Source organism: Pelobates fuscus, chromosome 5, assembly GCF_036172605.1.
Source record: "Pelobates fuscus isolate aPelFus1 chromosome 5, aPelFus1.pri, whole genome shotgun sequence".
In the NCBI taxonomy this organism is placed as follows: domain Eukaryota; kingdom Metazoa; phylum Chordata; class Amphibia; order Anura; family Pelobatidae; genus Pelobates; species Pelobates fuscus.
Genome location: NC_086321.1, coordinates 43,701,490 through 43,722,297, shown reverse-complemented (window position 1 = coordinate 43,722,297; position 20,808 = coordinate 43,701,490). Strand labels below are relative to the sequence as shown.

Below are 20,808 nucleotides of genomic sequence, written 5' to 3'. Positions count from 1 at the left end.
ATAGTAGTTACCTTAATTCTTGATTAAGTATAGCTTTATTCTTACATGTTCCACATGTTCTTACAACGTTCCACAAATCACACAGCAGTTCAGAAAGGAAGCTGTTAATGTGACCGCCAGATTAAAGCGGCATTAAATTACACTGTAAGAACCAAAATAACTCTTTTCTTAATGAAGCAGTGTTATAGATCTTGCCCCTGCAGTCTAGCTGCTTGATTTTCTGCCATTTGAGAGTTAAATCACTTTGTTTATGCACTATAAAAGTGGTCAAACTGGTAGATCAATTATTTCCAAAATTAATGCATTTTGTTTGCCGTTGACCTGATAATCTTGGAGTATCAATCTGAAGACTGGGAGACTAACAACTGAAACAAACACAATTAATTCTCCAGACACTCAAGGTGTTCAAGCCGCAGGCAGTTTTCTTAGAACAAAAAAGAAGCAGCAACGTTTCGACCTGCAAAGAGGTCTTTGTCGAGCTTCTTAGTAAGGTGGAAACGTTGCAGCTTCTTTTTTTGTTCTATGAAGACTGCCTGCGGCTTGAACACCTTGAATGCCTGGAGAATTTCTTGTGCTGCCTTATCATTGTGGGATTGCTGGTCCTGCTCCGGAACACCGGGTGGCTGCTGAGACTGAGTGCGGCTCCTATTGTCATTTTTGTAACAAATGAAACTAGGCCAGATTTTTAGTCAGTAGTGGGGTTTTTTTTTATAACTTCGGTGGTGTTAATAGCAGAAAAAGGATGTGAACTTTTTCGATTGGGATTGTGAAAAACACACTCTGTTCTAATCACATTGTCTGAAAAGGTTATTGATCGGATACTGATGCTAGATCGTTATCATGCTGGATTTGCATGCGTATTGGAAAACAGCAGGAATGAGAGTAGGTGATGTATCCCATTGGTGAAGGTGAGATGAATGAACTTAGTGGGCTGTTTGAATTCCATGTCTATCAGAGCCAGCTGTACTGTGTAAAACTAACCCCACCGTGATCCAGTACAGGAAACTGTTCATACAAAGTGAAGCTTGACAAAGAACTCATAGACCGATCTAAAATAGTAAATATCCAGTTAACTAACAGTGCTCACTTTGTCAGCAGTCTGTTACCAACCTAGAGGTGGAAACTACAAGTCTCATCATGCTAAGCATTGTGGGATTTCACAAATACACGTACATCCATTGTATGGATGAGTAACTTTTTTAACTTTAACATTTACGGATGATTTCATTGTCTTGGTATAGACAATGCTTACGGAACTGCTGCCACTCATATTATTGTCTGCCAGGCTGTGGTTGGTAGAAAATAATTGGACTTAGAATTTTTAACCAGGACGTATAATGCAGTGAAGGCACTTCAGCAGGAAGCGGCAATTACAGACTGTTAATGCATTATGGGACGTGCAGTTCAACAAGGCTGAAGAGACATATATAGGCTATTTTTGATAACTTTCATTATAACACTTAAAAAATGGGCTAAGCTCCACTCAATATAAGAGAAACCCACTAATATTAAATCCTTCTCTTGACCTTGGTGAATAGATCTACAAACGTTTATTTTGCTATAATTATTAATGTAAAGTTGTTCAGGTTATAGAGTAAAAGAAATGTAATAGTTTAAAGAGCATGAAAGAAGCTGGTGTATGGGGTTCTTTCCTCATCCGATTGTTCCATTTCTGACTGTGATTGAAATACTGTAAAACATGATATCCTCACGGCAAGAGGCGAATCCCATGCACTGAACAGGCTCTGTCCTAACCATCTCTGTGTTTTGGCTTCCCCATGTCCTGCCTTGCAGCTACAATCCTTGTTGGTGACTCTGGAAACAGGAGTATATTTATGTACATATATATATATATATACATATCTAAACAGCATTTTATAATTTCGTTTTTATTTCTGTTTATTTAGACTCAAGATGACGGGGATCCATCTAAACCTCCATGGTTTAAAGGAGGGTGAGTAATAGTTCACAATCCATTTTTTTATTATCATTTTTGTCTAATATAAGAATTTATACTAATTAATTACTTCCATCTACAATGAATTGACAATGTGATTACACAAAACATCTTGAAAACTGTAAAACATACATCTACAGTCATGGGAAAAAGAATTCTATGGTTTTACATATCAGGACATAATTATCATCTGTTAGGTCTTAAAATTAGGTAAATAAAACCTCAGCTGAACAACACATGACATATTACACCATGTCATAATTTATTTAACAAAAAAATAAAGACAAAATGGAAAAGCATAAAAAATGAAGTACACCCTTACTGCTTTCATGGGAATTAAGAGGCTAAGCAGCAGACAGGTGCTACTAATCAAATGCCCTTAATTGATAATCAGCAAGTGTGACCACATCTATAAAATCCAAAGGATTAGCAGTTTGGTCTGGAACATTCAGGTATGTGTTAACACAATGCCAAGGAGGAAGGGCATCAGCAATGATCTTAGAGAAGCAATTGTTGCTGCCCAAACTGTTATTAGGCCAGTGCCAGCATTAGGCACCCTGTGCGAAAAGTCTTCACTGCGCCCCCACCCCCCCTAAGTTGCCTGTATACAGTCATACACACAGACACAGGCAGACAGTCAGACATGCTTAGTTTCAGGCAGACAGTCAGACACGCTCAGTTACAGGCAGACATTCACACACACACACACACAGTTACAGGCAGACAGTCACAGAGCCAAACACACAGTTACAGGCACACAATCACGAACAGTTACAGGCACACAATCACGAACCGTTACAGGCAGACAGTCACATACACAGTCATTAGCAGAGAGTCATACACAATCTGCTACAGGCATGCAGACACGCACGCTGATAGGCACACACATACAGGCACAGGCACACACAACGGCACAGCTTCAGCGACACACAATTTGAGTCACACACAGGCAGGCAGACTGTCACACACCGGCAGAAAATCACACACACACACACACAGTCACGCAGGCAGTCAGACAGTCACACACACAGGCAGGCAGACACACAGGCAAACAGTCACACATAGGGAGGCAGTCACAGTCACACACACACACTTACCTCTTTCCATTATGGCTGGAAGGGGAGTGGAAGCAGTTGGTTGTTGGGGAAGCAGGGACTCCTTCCTTCCTTCCCTCTTCATGTGCAGCAGTTACCAGGGGCTTCGGGTAGGTATTAGTCCCGCCTCTGCCTCACGATAAGCCCTGCCACTCGTTAAACCCCGCCTCTGCTGCCTCAATTTAAAAAAAAAAAAAATTTCATAGACCTGTACCTGTTTTAGCTTCCCTGCACTCCTGTCACCCGGCAATGTGCGAGCTGTCGGCCACATGGCACCCCCTGGTCCATGCGCCCGGTGTGGCTGCACAGCTCGCACCCATAAGGCCGGCCCTGTATCAGCCATTTCCAAACATTTTTTTTAAAGTCCTTTATTCTACAGTAAGAAAGATTATTAAAAAGTGGAAAACATTCAAGACCGTTGCCAGTCTTCCCAGGAGTGAATGTCCCAGCAACTTCACCCCAAGATCAATGCTCAGATAAATCGAAAAAACCCAAGAGTTACATCTCAGACTCTTCATGTCTCAGCATGTTAAATGTCAAAGTTCATGACAATACAATTAGAAAAAGACTGAACAAGTGTACTTTGGTTTGCAAGAAGAAAGCCTCTTGTCTCTTAAAAGAAAATGGCGGCACAGTTTAGCTTTGAACAAGCCACAAGACTTCTGGTACAATGTCCTTTGGACAAACGTGACCAAAGTGCCACAGCACCACATTTGGTGAAAACCAAACACACTGTATCAGCACCTCATAGCAACTACCAAGCACTGTGGTGTAGGAGTGATGATTTGGGCTTGTTTTGCAGCCACATAACTTGGGAATCTTGCAGTCATTGAGCCGACCATGAACTCCTCTGTATACCAAAATATTCTAGAATCAAATTTGAGGCCATCTGTCCGACAGCTAAAGCTTGGCCAAAATTGGGTTATGCAACAGGACAATGGTCCCAACAACAAGAGCAAAGTTACAACAGAATGGCAGAAAAAAATGAATCAATGTGTTGCAATGGCCCAGTCAAAGTCCAGACGTCAACCCGATTGAAATGCTGTGGTGGAAACTTAAGAGAACTGTGCATATCAAATGACCGCAAACCTCAATGAACTGAAGCAATGTTGTATAGAAGAATGGGCCAAAATTCCTCCACAACGAGAGAGACTGATAGTCCAACAGAAAACAATTACTTCAAGTTATTGCTGCTAAAGAAGCTATTGAATCATAAGGTTTACTTCGTTTTTCACATATGGCTTCTCCATTTTGGCTTTATTTTTGTTAAATAAATTTCAACGCGGTGTAATATGTGTTTTTTCAATGAGGTTGTATTTACCTAATTTTAAGACCTTCTAAGGATCAGATGATTGTTATTATTTCCTGATATGTAAAACCATATACCGTATATACTCGAGTATAAGCCGAGTTTTTCAGCACATTTTTTGTGCTGAAAAACCCCAACTCGGCTTATACTCGAGTCAATAGTCTGTATTATGGCAATTTGCATTGCCATAATACAGACTGGGGCTGTGGGGGCTGGCAGAGCTGTAACTTACCTTTCCTGCAGCTCCTGTCAGCTCTCTCCTCCTCCGCGCCGTCCGTTCAGCACCTCGGTCAGCTCCCAGTGTAAATCTCGCGAGAGCCGCGGCTCTGCCAGCCCCCCTCTCCCCCCCACTGAACTGCCAATGCCACTGGACCACCAGGGAAGGAGAGCCCCCCTCCCTGCCATATATCAAGCAGGGAGGGGGGACGAAATAAAAATATAATAATAATTAAATAAAAAAATAATTACATTAAATAAAAAATAATAAGAAGAAATAATAATAAAAAAATATGAAAATAATTAAAAAAATAATAAAATTGCCCACCCCCCACCAAAGCTCTGCAACACACACACACACACACTCCACACATACACACACTGCACACATACACACTGCATTCACACACACACTGCACTCATACACACGCTGCACACATACACACGCTGCACACATACACACGCTGCACACATACACACGCTGCACACATACACACGCTGCACACATACACACGCTGCACACATACACACGCTGCACACATACACACGCTGCACACATACACACGCTGCACACATACACACGCTGCACACATACACACGCTGCACACATACACACGCTGCACACATACACACGCTGCACACATACACACGCTGCACACAAACACGCTGCACACACACACACTAACACTGCACACATACACACACTGCACACATACACACACACTGCACTCATACACACACTGCACACATACACACACACTGCACTCATACACACACACTGCACTCATACACACACACTGCACTCATACACACACACTGCACTCATACACACACACTGCACTCATACACACACACTGCACTCATACACACACACTGCACTCATACACACACACTGCACTCATACACACACACTGCACTCATACACACACACTGCACTCATACACACACACTGCACTCATACACACACACGCTGCACTCATACACATACACACGCTGCACTCATACACACACACGCTGCACTCATACACATACACACGCTGCACTCATACACATACACACGCTGCACACATACACACGCTGCACTCATACACACGCTGCACTCATACACACGCTGCACACATACACACGCTGCACACATACACACGCTGCACTCATACACACGCTGCACTCATACACACACGCTGCACTCTTACGCACAAACTGCATTCATTATACACACACTGCATTCATTATACACACACTGTAAATAAATATTCATATTTAATATTTCCCACCCTAGTCTTATACTCGAGTCAATAAGTTTTCCCAGTTTTTGGGGGTAAAATTAGGGGCCTCGGCTTATATTCGGGTCGGCTTATACTCGAGTATATACGGTAATTCAAAGAGGTGTACTTTCTTTTTCCCATGACTGTAAATATGAATTCAGGAGCTAGCAAATATAAATTCAGTTCTATAATTGAAGCAGTCACCTTGTAAACCATGAGAATGCTCCTTCTGACTGGTCCACTTTTTAGAATTTTGCCCTAGAACCCTGAATGTTTTTAGATTCTGTTTCTGTTTATGCCAAATTAAGTGAATGCGGTTGTAATCTTCCTATGGAATTAGGATGTCCTGTATTTGTGGCTCACTGCAGGGGCTGTAACTCACTGTTTGGTTACATTTGATGATCTTCATATGTCGTTGCGTTACTGTTGTTATATTTGATAAGCATCCAATGCTGATATTTCTGATGCATCCTTTGAAAACATAAGGCTTTGCTTCTATTAAATTACTGCTCTTCAGATATTGCTACTTCCCAGCTTCCAGGCTGTTAATCCTTCCAAAAATAAGTGATTCACACATCTTTTCTGAATACTAATTCATCATACTAAACGGAACATACAATTTAAACACTGGTTAATCCTCTAAATTATGTTACCATGTAGGGGAATGTACATAGGGATGTAGTCTTCTGTAGCTTAAATGGGGGCTTTATAAGACATAGAGATAATAAAGATATATATATATAATATATATATTTAAAATTTGTATTGTAGTTTTACACTTTAAAAACAAAAATACATAGCGTACATTGGCGTCCACAAACAGAAATGTTTAAGATACTAAAAACAAATACACAAAACAGATAAGAACCGGATGTGTTTTTGTGTACTGTCTTCTGTTTTAATGCTTTATCCTTTTACATTTATCTAATAATTGTATATATTCAAGGGGTATTAAAATGTGACATACATATAAAGTACATTTACCATTACAGAGGGGGAATAAGTAAGAGGTAAGAGTAACTAATATAACATAAGATTCAAGTCACAATGTATAACATTTCAGTGCCCTGCACGTAAGGTTATAATTTATTTAATGTCCTGGCCTGAGCCATTTAATCTCAGCAGAAGGGAGGTACCATTTTACAATCCTCTTGCTTCACTAAACCTCCTTATTAGACCTAGGTCCATGGCTAGAGCCTTTGCTTCTCCAGCCGTTATTAAGCAATTGGATTTTCAGACTTGTTATTTAAGATCCAGTGATTTAAAGAATACCTGTCCCCAGTCCTGTTGTTCTCTGAATGTCACAATTGTTAGAGCATGTTCTTGAGATGTCACTGTGATTGACAGCCCATCCTTCTTTACACTGATGAAACCAGTGGTGACAAGAAAGATGCAGGAAAGTCAGAGCAATTTCCTGATATATTCCCAACCCATACCGAAATAGCTAGATGTCTTTCAGGTACCTTAACTCCCTTTACATATTCAGGTATTGGGTGACATATTCAAACAAAACAAGGTCAAATACATTAACAGGCTAACAGAAAGTAGAGACTAATCCTATTACATAAATATGATAAATCTAAAATGGTGTCACCCTATATATGTTATTGTTGTAACACAGACAGCCAACTGTGGTTACAGTTCTGAGGTTGTTTGGTTCATATATCTTCCAGTGATGTGATTACCAGCGGATTATGTTATCAGTACGTCCTAGTTTGTGCAATAATACACAATGTTTATACATAGTGCAACTCTTCTAATGTGATGCTGCTCCGGCTTTCTCAGTTGATATTAGATTATTCAGTAAATAATGTGTTGTAGCAAATTGAACACTGAATTGCAAAATGTTGGCGCAAATATCAGATCTGGAAAAAATCTCTGACACAGCCACAGGTTGGCTTTTCTAGTCTAAACATTGCTATACAGATTTCAATCTGGAGTAAACCCTAAACGTAAAGTTATATTTGAATCCAGTTCTTCGCAGAACTCCTCAGTTGAGAGGGAAGACTCTCTGTAATTTTTATAAGAGCGTCATGTTCCCAGTTATCCCTTCGAATCCGTGGACATCTGTGTTGAGTGGTGTAACGGACCGTTTTGCTCACCAGAGGTTAAAAACAGTTTAGGTGATAATCCCCTTCCAGATAGACAAGCAGCCACTGCAATCACCAATTTCCCGAACTGCAAACTGCACAAAGTCACCAACTCCCGAATAGGAAACACACGAACACAGGAAGCAGCCGAACAGGAAAACCATATGAAAGGGTTACACTCCTGGCAGTCAGCATACAATCCAATTCCCCCAATAACGAGACGACACTTCGTTTTGTGGGTTAAGCAGAATCTGACTGTACTGGCACATACAGTCTTTTATTCCCAATCCACAAACATAGTACAGCCCACAGGGTATTACAGAACAACCAATCAATCCGTACAATACAGACAGACGCTCCCACACAAAATCCTCCCCTCTGCCTGTGATATGATTACTGAACACAATGGGTAATCTCATTATCACAGGCAGAGGAATACAGTTTTTACACAATATTCATAACTTTGAAAGTATCACATTCACATAACACTTACATTTTCCGAATCAGCATACTCCAAATACAAACATATGTCAAAATCATCCAAATTGGTCCATTGGTTCAAAAGATAGATCGAAGTCCTTTGTGACCAAATGAAGCATGGCTTTTCTGCCCAAAACCAGTTCCACAGAGTCTTCTATCCTGGAGATAATTGAGAAGTAATCCAATTATCTCCAAAGACAGAGGCAAAACTGCATTAAGCACATGGCAGTAAAAAGACAGTAAAATACAATAAAATACACAAGGTTTGGATCAACAGCAAAAGCATATGTGAGGAAGGCTGAACTTGATGGACGCAAGTCTCTTTTCAGCTATGTAACTATGTTACATTTATACATAAAATACAGACATTCTACCTATCCCCAGATAGCTTAGATCTGAGCGCACGTTATTACTGGATGGCGCTCAGATCACATACATACAGTTAAATCGCCATGGAGCCAAAGTCTTTCATACAGTCTTTCAGTATATGGCTGGGCTCCATGGCATAGCTATCTGGGGTAGCATGGCTTTAACAGTCCGCAGAAAGGCACAAACCAGCCTTTCTGCAGGGAAAAAGAACAGGGGCCATAGTCTAAAGGGAGCAGGCGAGCAACCAGGCTTCTCCAGTGCACAGTGGCGAGGTTGGTTTTGCCACACTTCTCCTCTTTACCATCCAGACTAACAGGGTATCTGACCTCCTGTCGGTCAGTGACCTGGTTAGTCCAGCAACCCACCCACAGAACACAATCAGCAGTACAGCCCACCCACAATAAAGAGTTACTGCACCCGGGTAAATGTGTAGCCAGTCTTTGTCCAGGGGTTCCATCACGGCTTTGTGGGTTACGGGTACTTCAGATCTGTGGGTTGCTGAGGGGGCAGAGACCAGCGGTACTCGGCCCTGGTGCCAGCGCTTCAGCTGGAGTAGTCTGGTTGGAGCCCAGCTGTGAAGAGGGGTTAGTAGGTTCCTCTCTCTGGACCCAGCACTGCTGCTGGAGGGCACGACAGGCGGTCTCCCCTTTCAATATTTCGTCCTGCTGCTGGGGGGCGAGACTGACTGCCTCATCTGCCCCATATGGGAGACTAGGGTCTCCCCTTTGGGAAATAAGCTGCCGCTGGGGAGAGGTGGTCACCGACTTCTCTCCCTGGAACCCTTTCAGCCGCTGGGGAGAGGGGATAGCAGGCTCCTCGCCCTGACACTCTCTCTGCTGGTGAAGGGGGGGGGGGGCGACTGTCTCCCCTTTCAATATTTTGTCCCGTGGCAGGGGTGCGAGACCGACAGACTCTGCTCCCTGCAGGACACACTGCCGCTGGGGAGGAAGGACGGCACCTTCGGCTCCCTGGGATACACACTACCGCTGGGAAGGAAGGACGGCACCTTCGGCTCCCTGGGATACACACTGCCGCTGGGGAGGAAGGACGGCACCTTCGTCTCCCTGGGATACACACTGCCGCTGGGGAGGAAGGACGGCACCTTCGTCTCCCTGGGATACACACTGCCGCTGGGGAGGAAGGACGGCACCTTCAGCTCCCTGGGATACACACTGCCGCTGGGGAGGAAGGGCGGCACCTTCAGCTCCCTGGGATACACACTGCCGCTGGGGAGGAAGGACGGCACCTTCAGCTCCCTGGGATACACACTGCCGCTGGGGAGGAAGGACGGCACCTTCGGCTCCCTGGGATACACACTGCCGCTGGGGATGAAGGACGGCACCTTCATCTCTCTGGGATACACATCTCTCTGGGGTAACACACACAAGGTTACATTTATACATAAAATACAGACATTCTACCTATCCCCAGATAGCTTAGATCTGAGCGCACGTTATTACTGGGTGGCGCTCAGATCACATACATACAGTTAAATCGCCATGGAGCCAAAGTCTTTCATACAGTCTTTCAGTATATGGCTGGGCTCCATGGCATAGCTATCTGGGGTAGCATGGCTTTAACAGTCCGCAGAAAGGCACAAACCAGCCTTTCTGCAGGGAAAAAGAACAGGGGCCATAGTCTAAAGGGAGCAGGCGAGCAACCAGGCTTCTCCAGTGCACAGTGCCGACGTTGGTTTCGCCTCAAGTGGAATCCTTGACCAGGTACAGTCATTATGCCAGGATAGCCGTGGCCCATCAGCCATTGGTCTCAAGCTAATAGACAGACTGACTTTCAAATCTAAATCACTTATAAAAGAAACCTTCATTATTTCTCGGCACGAGGGGCTGCTTCAGATAAAATGTGCTGTTTTTGTTTGTTTGTTTTTGCAATCTGACAAGATCTGGTACCTGACCTGATTTAAAGTTCCCGAGGAACATATTGTATTTTTGTAAAGCTAGTCTGTTCTGTAATTGTACACAGTGTACAGAACATTTTACCCCATTTTATTATAATACTGAGAATAAACACATTTTCTAAGCCTGTTAAGCCCAGCAGGTGGGGTTTAAAGATGTGTGTCTCTGCCAGCCCCGAGAGTACAGCTTTCTCAAGATGACATGCTGTGACAACCATACTTTATTTCAAAGACTAAAGACTGACATGTTCAATAAAATGTCCTCAGCAGCATTTGGCTGGCAACAAGGAGTGAAATAGATTCTCTTTTACATTATGCTTTGGAAACCTGCCCAAGTTTAACGTTTACCTGTCATGCTACACATAGTGTGGGCTTAAGTACAGAAAAATCATCTACACGTTGGCAAATATATAACATTTCTGATAAATCTAAAATGGTGTCTCCCTATATATATATATATATATATATATATATATATATATATATATATATCTCTATCTCAGTGAATAGTCCGTATAAAGCTCTATGCCAAAATTGAGTGACATGGCCGCTCTGGCAATATATCTGGAAATTACATCCATGGCGGACTGGAGCAAGATGGTTCCAGAGGGCAAAGATTGCCATTGTTGTAACACCCATGGACTTCCAAGCATGGTGGGGCCAGCATGCTAAATAGGAGATACTCAACATCACATCAGCTCCTAAAGCAACTAAATAAATCATTTATTTTTAGGGTAAATTTGTATATTCTTCTCTTTATCATCCATTAACTTAAAGCAACTTTTGTCCCTGTTTCCACCCTCTCTGTCCCAGCAATAATATAATATATATATATATATATATATATATATATATATATAATCCACCAAAGAACAGCTGCTCACCGGTCTTATAAAAGTCCAAAATTTATTAAATAAAGTTTAACAGAGACCAACGTTTCAGTCCCAGCTCGGGACTTTCCTCAGGGTAACAGAACACGACTATTTAATAAATTTTGGACTTTTATAAGACTGGTGAGAAGCTGTTCTTTGGTGGATTATTCGATTGGATAATATATATCCAATCGATATATATCGATTGGATATATATTCTAATCTTTCTGTATTGATGCTACTAAGTTTATTTTGCTGCAACCAGAGCTTCTAAGTAGCCACTAATAATATAGTGAACAGGCAGCGACCTTTTAGAGGGTAACCCACTATATATGAGATACACAGTAAAGAGAAAGAAAGGTTGCGCCTAAATAAATAAATAAATAAAAATAAAAAAATAAAATAAAATAAAAGTAAAAAATAATGGTTAAGTTCCAATGAGTATTAGGAGATAAGATGAGTATAGTCACTAATTCCGCTGTGGGGGTAATTTCTCTTGTTGTAGTAGTTCACACGTGATATGGAAAACCCAAGAAGAAAGGACCAATTGTGCGGAGTGTATACACTTAATGTAACAGTATTGAAAATATTTATGTTGCACTCACATTTAGGTGAGCTATAGTCAGCTCAGAGTTTGTAGGCATATAGCGGAATAATCCCCGCTTACAGGATGTATTGGTGCTTGTCCTCCAGGGGGTTTGTCCAACTCTCAGGAGAAGAAGAAGATAAAAACAGCAGATAGTGCTCTCTGATGATATTTATAAGGTAGTGAATAAAATAAGATAAAATATACTCACAAGTAAAGTGCAGGTCACACTGCACTTTAGAAATAGCGTTAGTGGTATAATCCCCACTTCAGGATATGTAGTATAAAATGCCAGGAGAAAATTAAGATAATTATAATAATGTAATAATTATAATAGTGTGCAAAAATGATAGTGGTACAAATATCTAACCAAAAATCATTTATTTTATAAATAACACAATATAAATAACCATTAACGCATTTCACCGCTGGGGCTTTATCAAAAATGGAATATTAAATGTTATGGAATCTGGGCCACGCTGTATAAAATTTTTCCAAATCATATGTTTTATACAAAATGTCATTCAGATTCAAATTCCCTACAATTCCGAGTCTAGTGAATATTTTTGAGAGAGTTTGTTCAATTAAGATTTTACAGTGGGTTTATTACATGGCAATTTTTTTTATTTTTGCCGTAGCAGTGTGAGTTTCTATTTCAGTCTATGAGTTGCATTTACTCTTAAGAATGAATGACTAGACCATTGACAGTCCATGTTGATACAAGGACACTAATGGCTTATATCCAATGCTACAGCAAACTTTTACCAGTCAGCCGCTCCTTGCTAAAATACCCATCACAACTTTTGGCAAATAGCAGCTGTTTACCAACTGCAGAATTTCACCAGTAGTGACGGGGAGCTATAAAAGTTTTTAAGTAGCAATAAGCCGCTCCCACTATTGTATGTGGGAGCCACTAACTGCTACTTACAGACTAGTTTCCAAACCTATGGCTATAGTTTAATGGCTGCTGCTGGACTTCAAAATTTAATGTCAGCCTCCGGCCTAGTACAAAAACGTTCACAACCGCTAACTCCCCCTGCACCTTGTAGGAAACAACACATTAGCTTTACGGCATTACTCTGAATCCCCAAACACATATAAAAAACATCTTAAAGTGAGGGATAGCAACCTTCGGCTCTCCAGATGTTGTGGACTACATCCCCCATAATGCTCTTACACACATAATGCTGGCAAAGCATCATGGGAGGTGTAGTCCAAAACATCTGGAGAGCCGAAGGTTGCCTATCCCTTAAACCATATCAAACACACACACATGATGTACACATGATGTACACATGAGTTATTCCTTATATTACTATTATTGTTTGTCGTTATTTGAACAATTCACACAGACATTCACCTCATAAGTTACATAAATATGTGTATGGCATAGCACAAAATCACAGTTTAATACATTTTATACACTGCTGCTTATCATTCTAAGCCTTTTTAATCGGCAACGTGTGGTTACCATGGTGACAACTTTCACTGTGTTACTGGTGGTCAGTCGATTAAAAAAAAAAAAATGGCTACAAGATTGCAAACCTGTTGGTTATTAGTAGTAGTAACTGGATACCCGCTGTTGTTAATAGCCACAGCTCACTGTATTTTTTTATAGTGACAAGACTGGAGAGAAGCTTATAATTGGCCAGTTGCATTAATAGCTATCTGATTACCGGGAGATTTTACCAATGTATACAGAACAGGCCAATACGGACACTAAGCAGTCATTGTTTCCTTTCCATAAATCTAATGTCATGTTCTGCCTTTGGTTGTTTAGTAAACTTGGTGAAGTCCAGCTGAAAATAACATATACATTGCAGCTAAATTAAACTACTACTTTGGACGATGGTTAGCTTTGACCCTTTTTATGTGATTTATCTCTATCATAACATCCTGCATAAATGAATATGTAGAAGAGTTTGAGTAGTTCTAATGAACTAAGGTCTTACATTCACATTTTCTGCAGGCTGCTCTTTAGTGTCAATTTAGATATCGGCTGCATGTATGTCCTTTGAGAAAAGACATTACAATCTTTGAATTGTGCAGACCTTTCTGCACATCAGGTGTACTAAGACATGTTTTAAGTTGGTCTGTATAAACCTTGCTTTCTCCTTTCATGACACATGCTTTGCTAGTTGCTAACCTCTTGTTATATTCCAGGCCCGGTGGAGGATTGTACGGCATCGACAGTATGCCTGATCTTCGCAAGAAAAAGCCTATTCCATTGGTTAGCGATCTGGTAAGCCACTGTTCTTATTACAAAATGATAAACACAGACTTTAGTTTTACATTGATTAGCTCCAAAATCATCTGACTTTAGAAGGGTACCTTCACCCGTTACAATGTAGGTTACATGACAAGACATGACCAGTTCATGTGCACTGTTACACATGTTAACAAAGAAACACTTACAAAATTTTTTTTTTTATTATTATTTTACTCTACTCATGCACATTCCTTAATCTGGCTTCATTGTATCCACCTTCACTTCGATTTACATGTACAGTGTCTATTTTTCCATAACTGCATGAGAAGCTGGTCTCAAACAACGAAAGGAATTTTCCAGTTTGTGAAGAGGTTTACTTGTAGCCTCCAGACAAGATGCGTCCGATATTCTCTGTCCATAAGCAAAGGATTTAATGAAAATCTTTACATTATTAGTGGCAGAAAATCTGAAAAGAGAGCCATCTTGGTTCACATACTAGCCAGGGTCACTTATACGACAGTGATCAAATACAGCTGAATTCAGAATGGGTAACCAGCAGAATATGCTCATGGGCATATATTGTCATTGGCCTTCTTTGATCTTAAACTTAGTCTTTTTCATGAATATTGAACCGCCCTGATCTAAACTTTCCTAGAATTTCAATCTTCTTTCTCTCGTTTCTCTGGTTAATTAATGTTTTATAATTCTTTCATTTGCCGTCACTCCTATTCTGCAGGCTATGGTAAGTGGTGGTATCAGACGTCAAATTGAGTCAAAGATTCAATGTTCTCTCCCTCCTCTCTTCACCTTTCCCTTGCTGTCTATTCAACATCCTGCAAAACAGATATATCTGCTTATGTACATCACTGATTTAATGACAATTTCAGGCACCTTATTCACCTCATTGCCATGAAAAACACACAGGACTATGCATCTTATATGTAAAGGGGATCTGTAGTATTTGTGTATTAAAATTCTTCTCAAGACACACAGTTTTTATGTTGTGTAAAATTAAATGTAGGGACTATTTAAAGTCATAGGTAAAAAAAAATGGTGTTCCCTTCATCTGGTAACCCCCATTTTGCCTCATGGTAAGCTGGAGGAATTCCTGGAAATGAAAATTATTAACTGTGTTACATCTGACCCGGAAGTCAGTCAGATAACCAGTCCTGTTTCTTGCTGGTTGCTATGCTCAATGGAGCTAAATTTAAGAAGCAATTGCTTGTACTATGTTTAACTGGACACATATAACCTCTTTATTATGATTCAGAAGTGCATGATCTGTGCTGGACTACCCATATCCTGATTGCTGGTGGTTGTGCAATGAGCTGGTAAAACCTCTTGTAAACAATAACTGGCATGTATAGGATAGCAGTTGCTCAGGTTATAGTGTATTTTAAAGTGGGGTGCATGGTACATAATAAACCCATGTCCTGTTTTGTATTACAGCAGTGGAAACACAACACAAGTCAAGACACTTCTTGTATTTCTTTGTGTATCATGATAATAGCACTCACCATGTTCATTATATTCAGTGATGGACTCTGAATGTGATTCTTTCGTATTCAGACGAGCATACCCCGCTCCCTGCCTGATCCCTCTCTTTAGGGCTCCCCTTTTCCTATCCACACATGCCAAAGTGTACCTCGGGGGATGGCATTGATTGTAACACATGGATTCTCTATGCCAGCCTGCGTAGTGGACATTTGCCATGTGTGTATATTCTTAACTCGCGTAGTGCTGTTCCCCTTAATAGATTATAATTTACGTTTTGCTTGCAGTGTATGATATATTTGCTTTATTTTATTAAGATTTATTTGCTATGGTGGTAGTTCTTTCATGCAGTTTATTTGAAATTCTAGTTTCCTACTCGGCACACAATGAGTAAGTTGGGTTCTAGCCGGTGAGGTGGCTCATTGGTTAGTGCCCCACTCTACAAAGTATTTCCGGTAGTGTTAACATGTTTATTTCATCCTCACCGGTTGCTAAAATGAGAACCTTGCTTTGGGTAACATTAACAGCACATCCCAGGTTGTATTTTGGAAAGTGATACAAGCTAATTGTACCCTTCCTTGTTAAATTTTCTTTTTTTTTTTGTTATTAAATGAAAACAAAATGTATTATGCTCAGGATCATTAGTCAGGTCCCTGATTGACAATAATCATATTTTAAACCACCTTCATTGCCAGATCTCAGGCAGTAAAATGGTTCCTGAAACATTTTACTTATTTGGAGCAAATTGTTGTAGATCACTGTCATTTTTATACATTTTAATACCTGCAGTCATTAGTTGCAGTAAGTTCCAGAGTTTTGGAGGAATGGCACACTAGTAAGCGACACGAGTAAGAAGTGTCAGGAATGATCTCTTGACTAACAATTTGTCTTCTTCATAGTCACTGGTCCAATCTCGGAAAGCTGGCATCACCTCTGCAATGGCTACTCGAACTTCTCTCAAGGACGAAGACTTGGTAAGGACTTCCTTCAGTCTGAGCTGTTTACTTTGTCTTCTAGGAGAATTCACAATGGGATTATGTATTTTTACAGTAAAGTGAACACATAATTACCTGCCCTCCATTCACTTGAAAGGGTTCATTATGAAATTAGAGTGTTCTGTCTTCTGAATGCTTTCTATAGAAACATAGGCTATAATAGCCCATTGAAAACACTACTTAGTTTGCAATTCAGTTACTTTAGGACCATGTTCCAAAACTACTCCAAGGCCCCCATTTCCACTCTGGCTTCCAATACATTATAATACAGTACAGTACCAATAACACTACATTTTGATGTATTTTTGGTGCATACATGTCTTCCCCCTCTAGTTTGATATATGGAAGAACTGCAGTTTGTGAGAAATAGTAGTTTACATTTGTTAGTAAGAATGTCGCTAGTGGCTGTGAATCAGAAAATCAGCCAGTCAACCATTGGAGGCTCTTCCTTTCAATTATTCAAAGCCTTATCTTTAAGAAGCATCTGATTGACAGTTGCACTTGGGTGATACGGCTCCAATGTTTCTCTAGGAGAAGCGTTGAATTTGCTGAGATCGCCAATAAGACCAGGAAAGCGCTGCATTAATGGCGAGTTTAACGCAGCTCTGTCACTTCTTAGTATTTGAGAAATTTCATAAAGTTAGTCTTTATGAAATACTGATGCTTGACTGCATTGGGATTTAATTTAATTTCCAATGCAATACAGAGATTCGATAAGACAAAGCAGAGTCAACTTTGTCTTATAAACAAACAAGCGGTTCGAACATATTGTAAGAAGATGATGTAATGCACAATCTAAATGACAAATGAACATGAATGGCAAAACATATGAATGTCGTTTACTGGAATGTAAGACTTACAGATGTTGCTTTCTGCATGGTTAGACATAGAAGTAATATGTCATGCAACTAACCGATTGTATTTGATGTATTCCAGAAATCGCATGTTTATAAGAAAACCCTACAAGCCTTAATCTATCCAATCTCCTGTACAACTCCTCACAACTTCGAGGTGTGGACTGCTACGACACCTACCTATTGCTATGAGTGTGAGGGGCTGCTATGGGGCATAGCTCGGCAGGGGATGCGCTGTACGGAGTGTGGTGTCAAGTGCCATGAAAAATGCCAAGACTTGCTGAATGCAGACTGTTTGCAGAGTAAGTATTTATTCTACATGACCTGAAGCATGGGAACTATGAGGTAGAGTGGGAATTGACACTCGGGACTGGAGTTGACTCGTTCTTTTGCAATGTTTGAAAATAAACACAAAACCCATGCAAGAGTATTTTTGATGAACAGGTGATTAGAAGGTATAGTTTGTTTGTGCAGGGTGCCAGGCCCTCTGTGTCATATAACGAACAGCCAAGGAGTGGGTCCTTTATTTTACTGCGTAGGGAGGTTTGTGATAGGGGTAGTGTGTCTGAAGTTACCCATATTGGGTTCAGCGTGCAGTTAAAGTCTCCACACATTAACTTATTCATAAAGCACTGTGGACAGTTTATGGAAATATTTTTCTAGGAAGTGGAGTTGTTTATTATTAGCTATGAATATGTTCATTAATTGCCTTTTAAGATTTAAGACCCCCTATTTTTTATCATTATGGTGATCCCCCTTGTTGTTGATTAAAATGGTAAGTAGTTGGTAATATGTGGTTCTTGTAAGCAAATGAGAACTGGGCTGGCTGTATAAAAGGCCACTCTAAACACCAAAATCTCTATATGTTAATGTTACTATGTACATGCTTTCCTTTTTCTCTTATAGTGTAATTACTGAGTAATAGAAATATTTATATTAGAAAGATGTTTACATTTAGCATCATCACGCTCATCCCGATGATGCCACACATGGTTTTAGGAATCACAGGAAGTATGCCTGCAAGTCCTAAGGGAACAATGAGCGGAGTTGTCATTCAGCTTTCTGCTTCTAAATTCCCACACGGTGCGCATGCACAATGAATCTATCAATGGTTGAAAGATATCACAGGTTATTACTTTGAAGTAGGTGGATTATCTTGGATGAGGAGCCTATTTTAGTGCTAGAATAAACAAGTTTAGTTGCTTTTTTAAGTAATTACGTTTTTTTATCAAAACGGGGGCCTTAAATCTAAAAATAAAATACACAGGCAAGCAAGCTGAATTATTATTTTTTTTTCTCTAATGTATAGATTCTAATTATTTTCGAAGTAAAGCAAAACAAACAATAAACAAAAAACAAACAATAAACAGGTACAGGTGGTACATGTATCATAAATACAAAAATTGATATATCACAAGAGTGAAGATATATAATCTTAAAATGACAAGTGACAAAAAATGACCAAGTGCTTAATATGTGCTTAAAGTGCTAATATTAATCAAAAACACGATCAACGTTCCTATATGTACAAATCTGTATACAGCAAGATAAATAACAAGATAGTAAGTGATTATTCCTACGGAAATCTCATCCAGTATACAGTAATTCCTGCAGGGATATAATCTTATTTGTAGTTCACTAGTTGCTTTGTGTGTAGTTCTTTCCGTCAAGAAAAGATAAATCAACAAATAATTAATTCCAGGAGTGATCGTATTTGATGTAACATACATCGGCTGTTCTGTATACTATAGTAAAACATGTTTGCAGCACAAGAATTCCATGTAACAAAAAGGTGAGAACAAGCAGGGAATATCTTGCCAAAAAATGTGTATACATCCAAATAATTTTATGTGCACAGGAGGTATATACATTTTTTTAGAAAAGGGGAAAAAAAGGAAAAAATTTAAATAAGTGAAAAATGGAATAAAAAAGAGAAAAACTGTCCGAATGTATATGTACATATATCCTGACAGGAGTGTGGATTAGATCTCACCCCTGATGTACTGAATCTTTGACTCCTGAGTCTAAGAAAGTATGGAGATGGGTGTAAAGTCCAACTCCTATGGCTGCATACAGTTCCAGTTGTGTTTTGGCTGAGCGTGATAGGTAAGATCCTGGGCTGCGCGCTCGGGAATCACCTCCCTTCAGTGGCCCTGGTACATGTATCATAATTTGACCATGGTACAGTTGACCAGCACACAACAACACTGAGACATACTTTTAGCAGTACAATTCGAACTAGTTGCTCAGCCATTCATAGCCTATTCGAATAGTTAGTTACTCAGTAAGGCCACGGGATGACTAACCTGCAACTTGGTGTGGTCTGAGGGAAGGGGCTAGGGGAGTGTCCACTGGGGCCACAAAAAAGTTTTGACTTTTCCTTTGGTAGTTGTCCTAAGGAATCCCCATTTTGAATAATTTATTGGTGCTATCTGTTATGCAGTGGGCAATTTCTTAATATTTCTTTTTGTTTTAAGGGCATGGAATAAGCCTTTGATGGGGTTAAAGCTTTCGATCTCCAGGGCTTTGCTAAAATAATTTTAGCCGATATCAAGAGGTGGGGTACTAATTTTTTTCTGGGGTCCCGTTACGTTGTCTGCTAGCATATGTAGGTGGAAACATTGTAGTGAGCTACGCAGTCGTAATCGTGAGGCATCTCTAATTAAATCGCTTATATTCGCTCAAGAAGAGGATAACTGGTTGCAATCCCAGAATGTATGATGACATCTCCAGCTGCAACTTGAGGAACATGTGTAGATATGTGCAATACATGCCTGACTACATTCCATAGGTATAGCAGCTTTTTACTCACTTCCCAGTGGGTTAAACTTTTTGAGTTCTCATTCCCACAATTAGGTGTACGTTTGCTTGTCTGAACTGGATTGTTAGAACGTTGCATGGTAGCATGTGGATAGTGGTTTACAAGATATATTGGAGCCAAAACAGAATTTACATAAGGATATAGATGTTTAAGATGGGTGGAGTGTTATTGTTTTATGTCTAAGATAAAATGTTATTTTTTTCTGTATTGTTTTTCTATTTTAGGGAGCACATTCAGTGCCTTATTGGCACAGAAAGTTAATTCAGAGAGTTGTAGTTATAACTC

General features: G+C 40.1%; 1 protein-coding gene across 8 annotated transcripts in view; it reads left to right on the top strand.

Annotated features, from left to right (window-relative positions):
• Positions 1-20,808, top strand: part of UNC13B (unc-13 homolog B) — a 463,085-nt gene that overhangs the window by 318,359 nt on the left and 123,918 nt on the right. For all 8 annotated transcript variants that reach the window (XM_063453773.1, XM_063453772.1, XM_063453770.1 and 5 more), the window contains 4 exons: positions 1,908-1,954; positions 14,314-14,392; positions 16,753-16,827; positions 17,785-18,004. In XM_063453773.1, the coding sequence (XP_063309843.1) occupies positions 1,908-1,954; positions 14,314-14,392; positions 16,753-16,827; positions 17,785-18,004 (421 nt within the window). The remainder of the gene's footprint in view (positions 1-1,907; positions 1,955-14,313; positions 14,393-16,752; positions 16,828-17,784; positions 18,005-20,808) is intronic.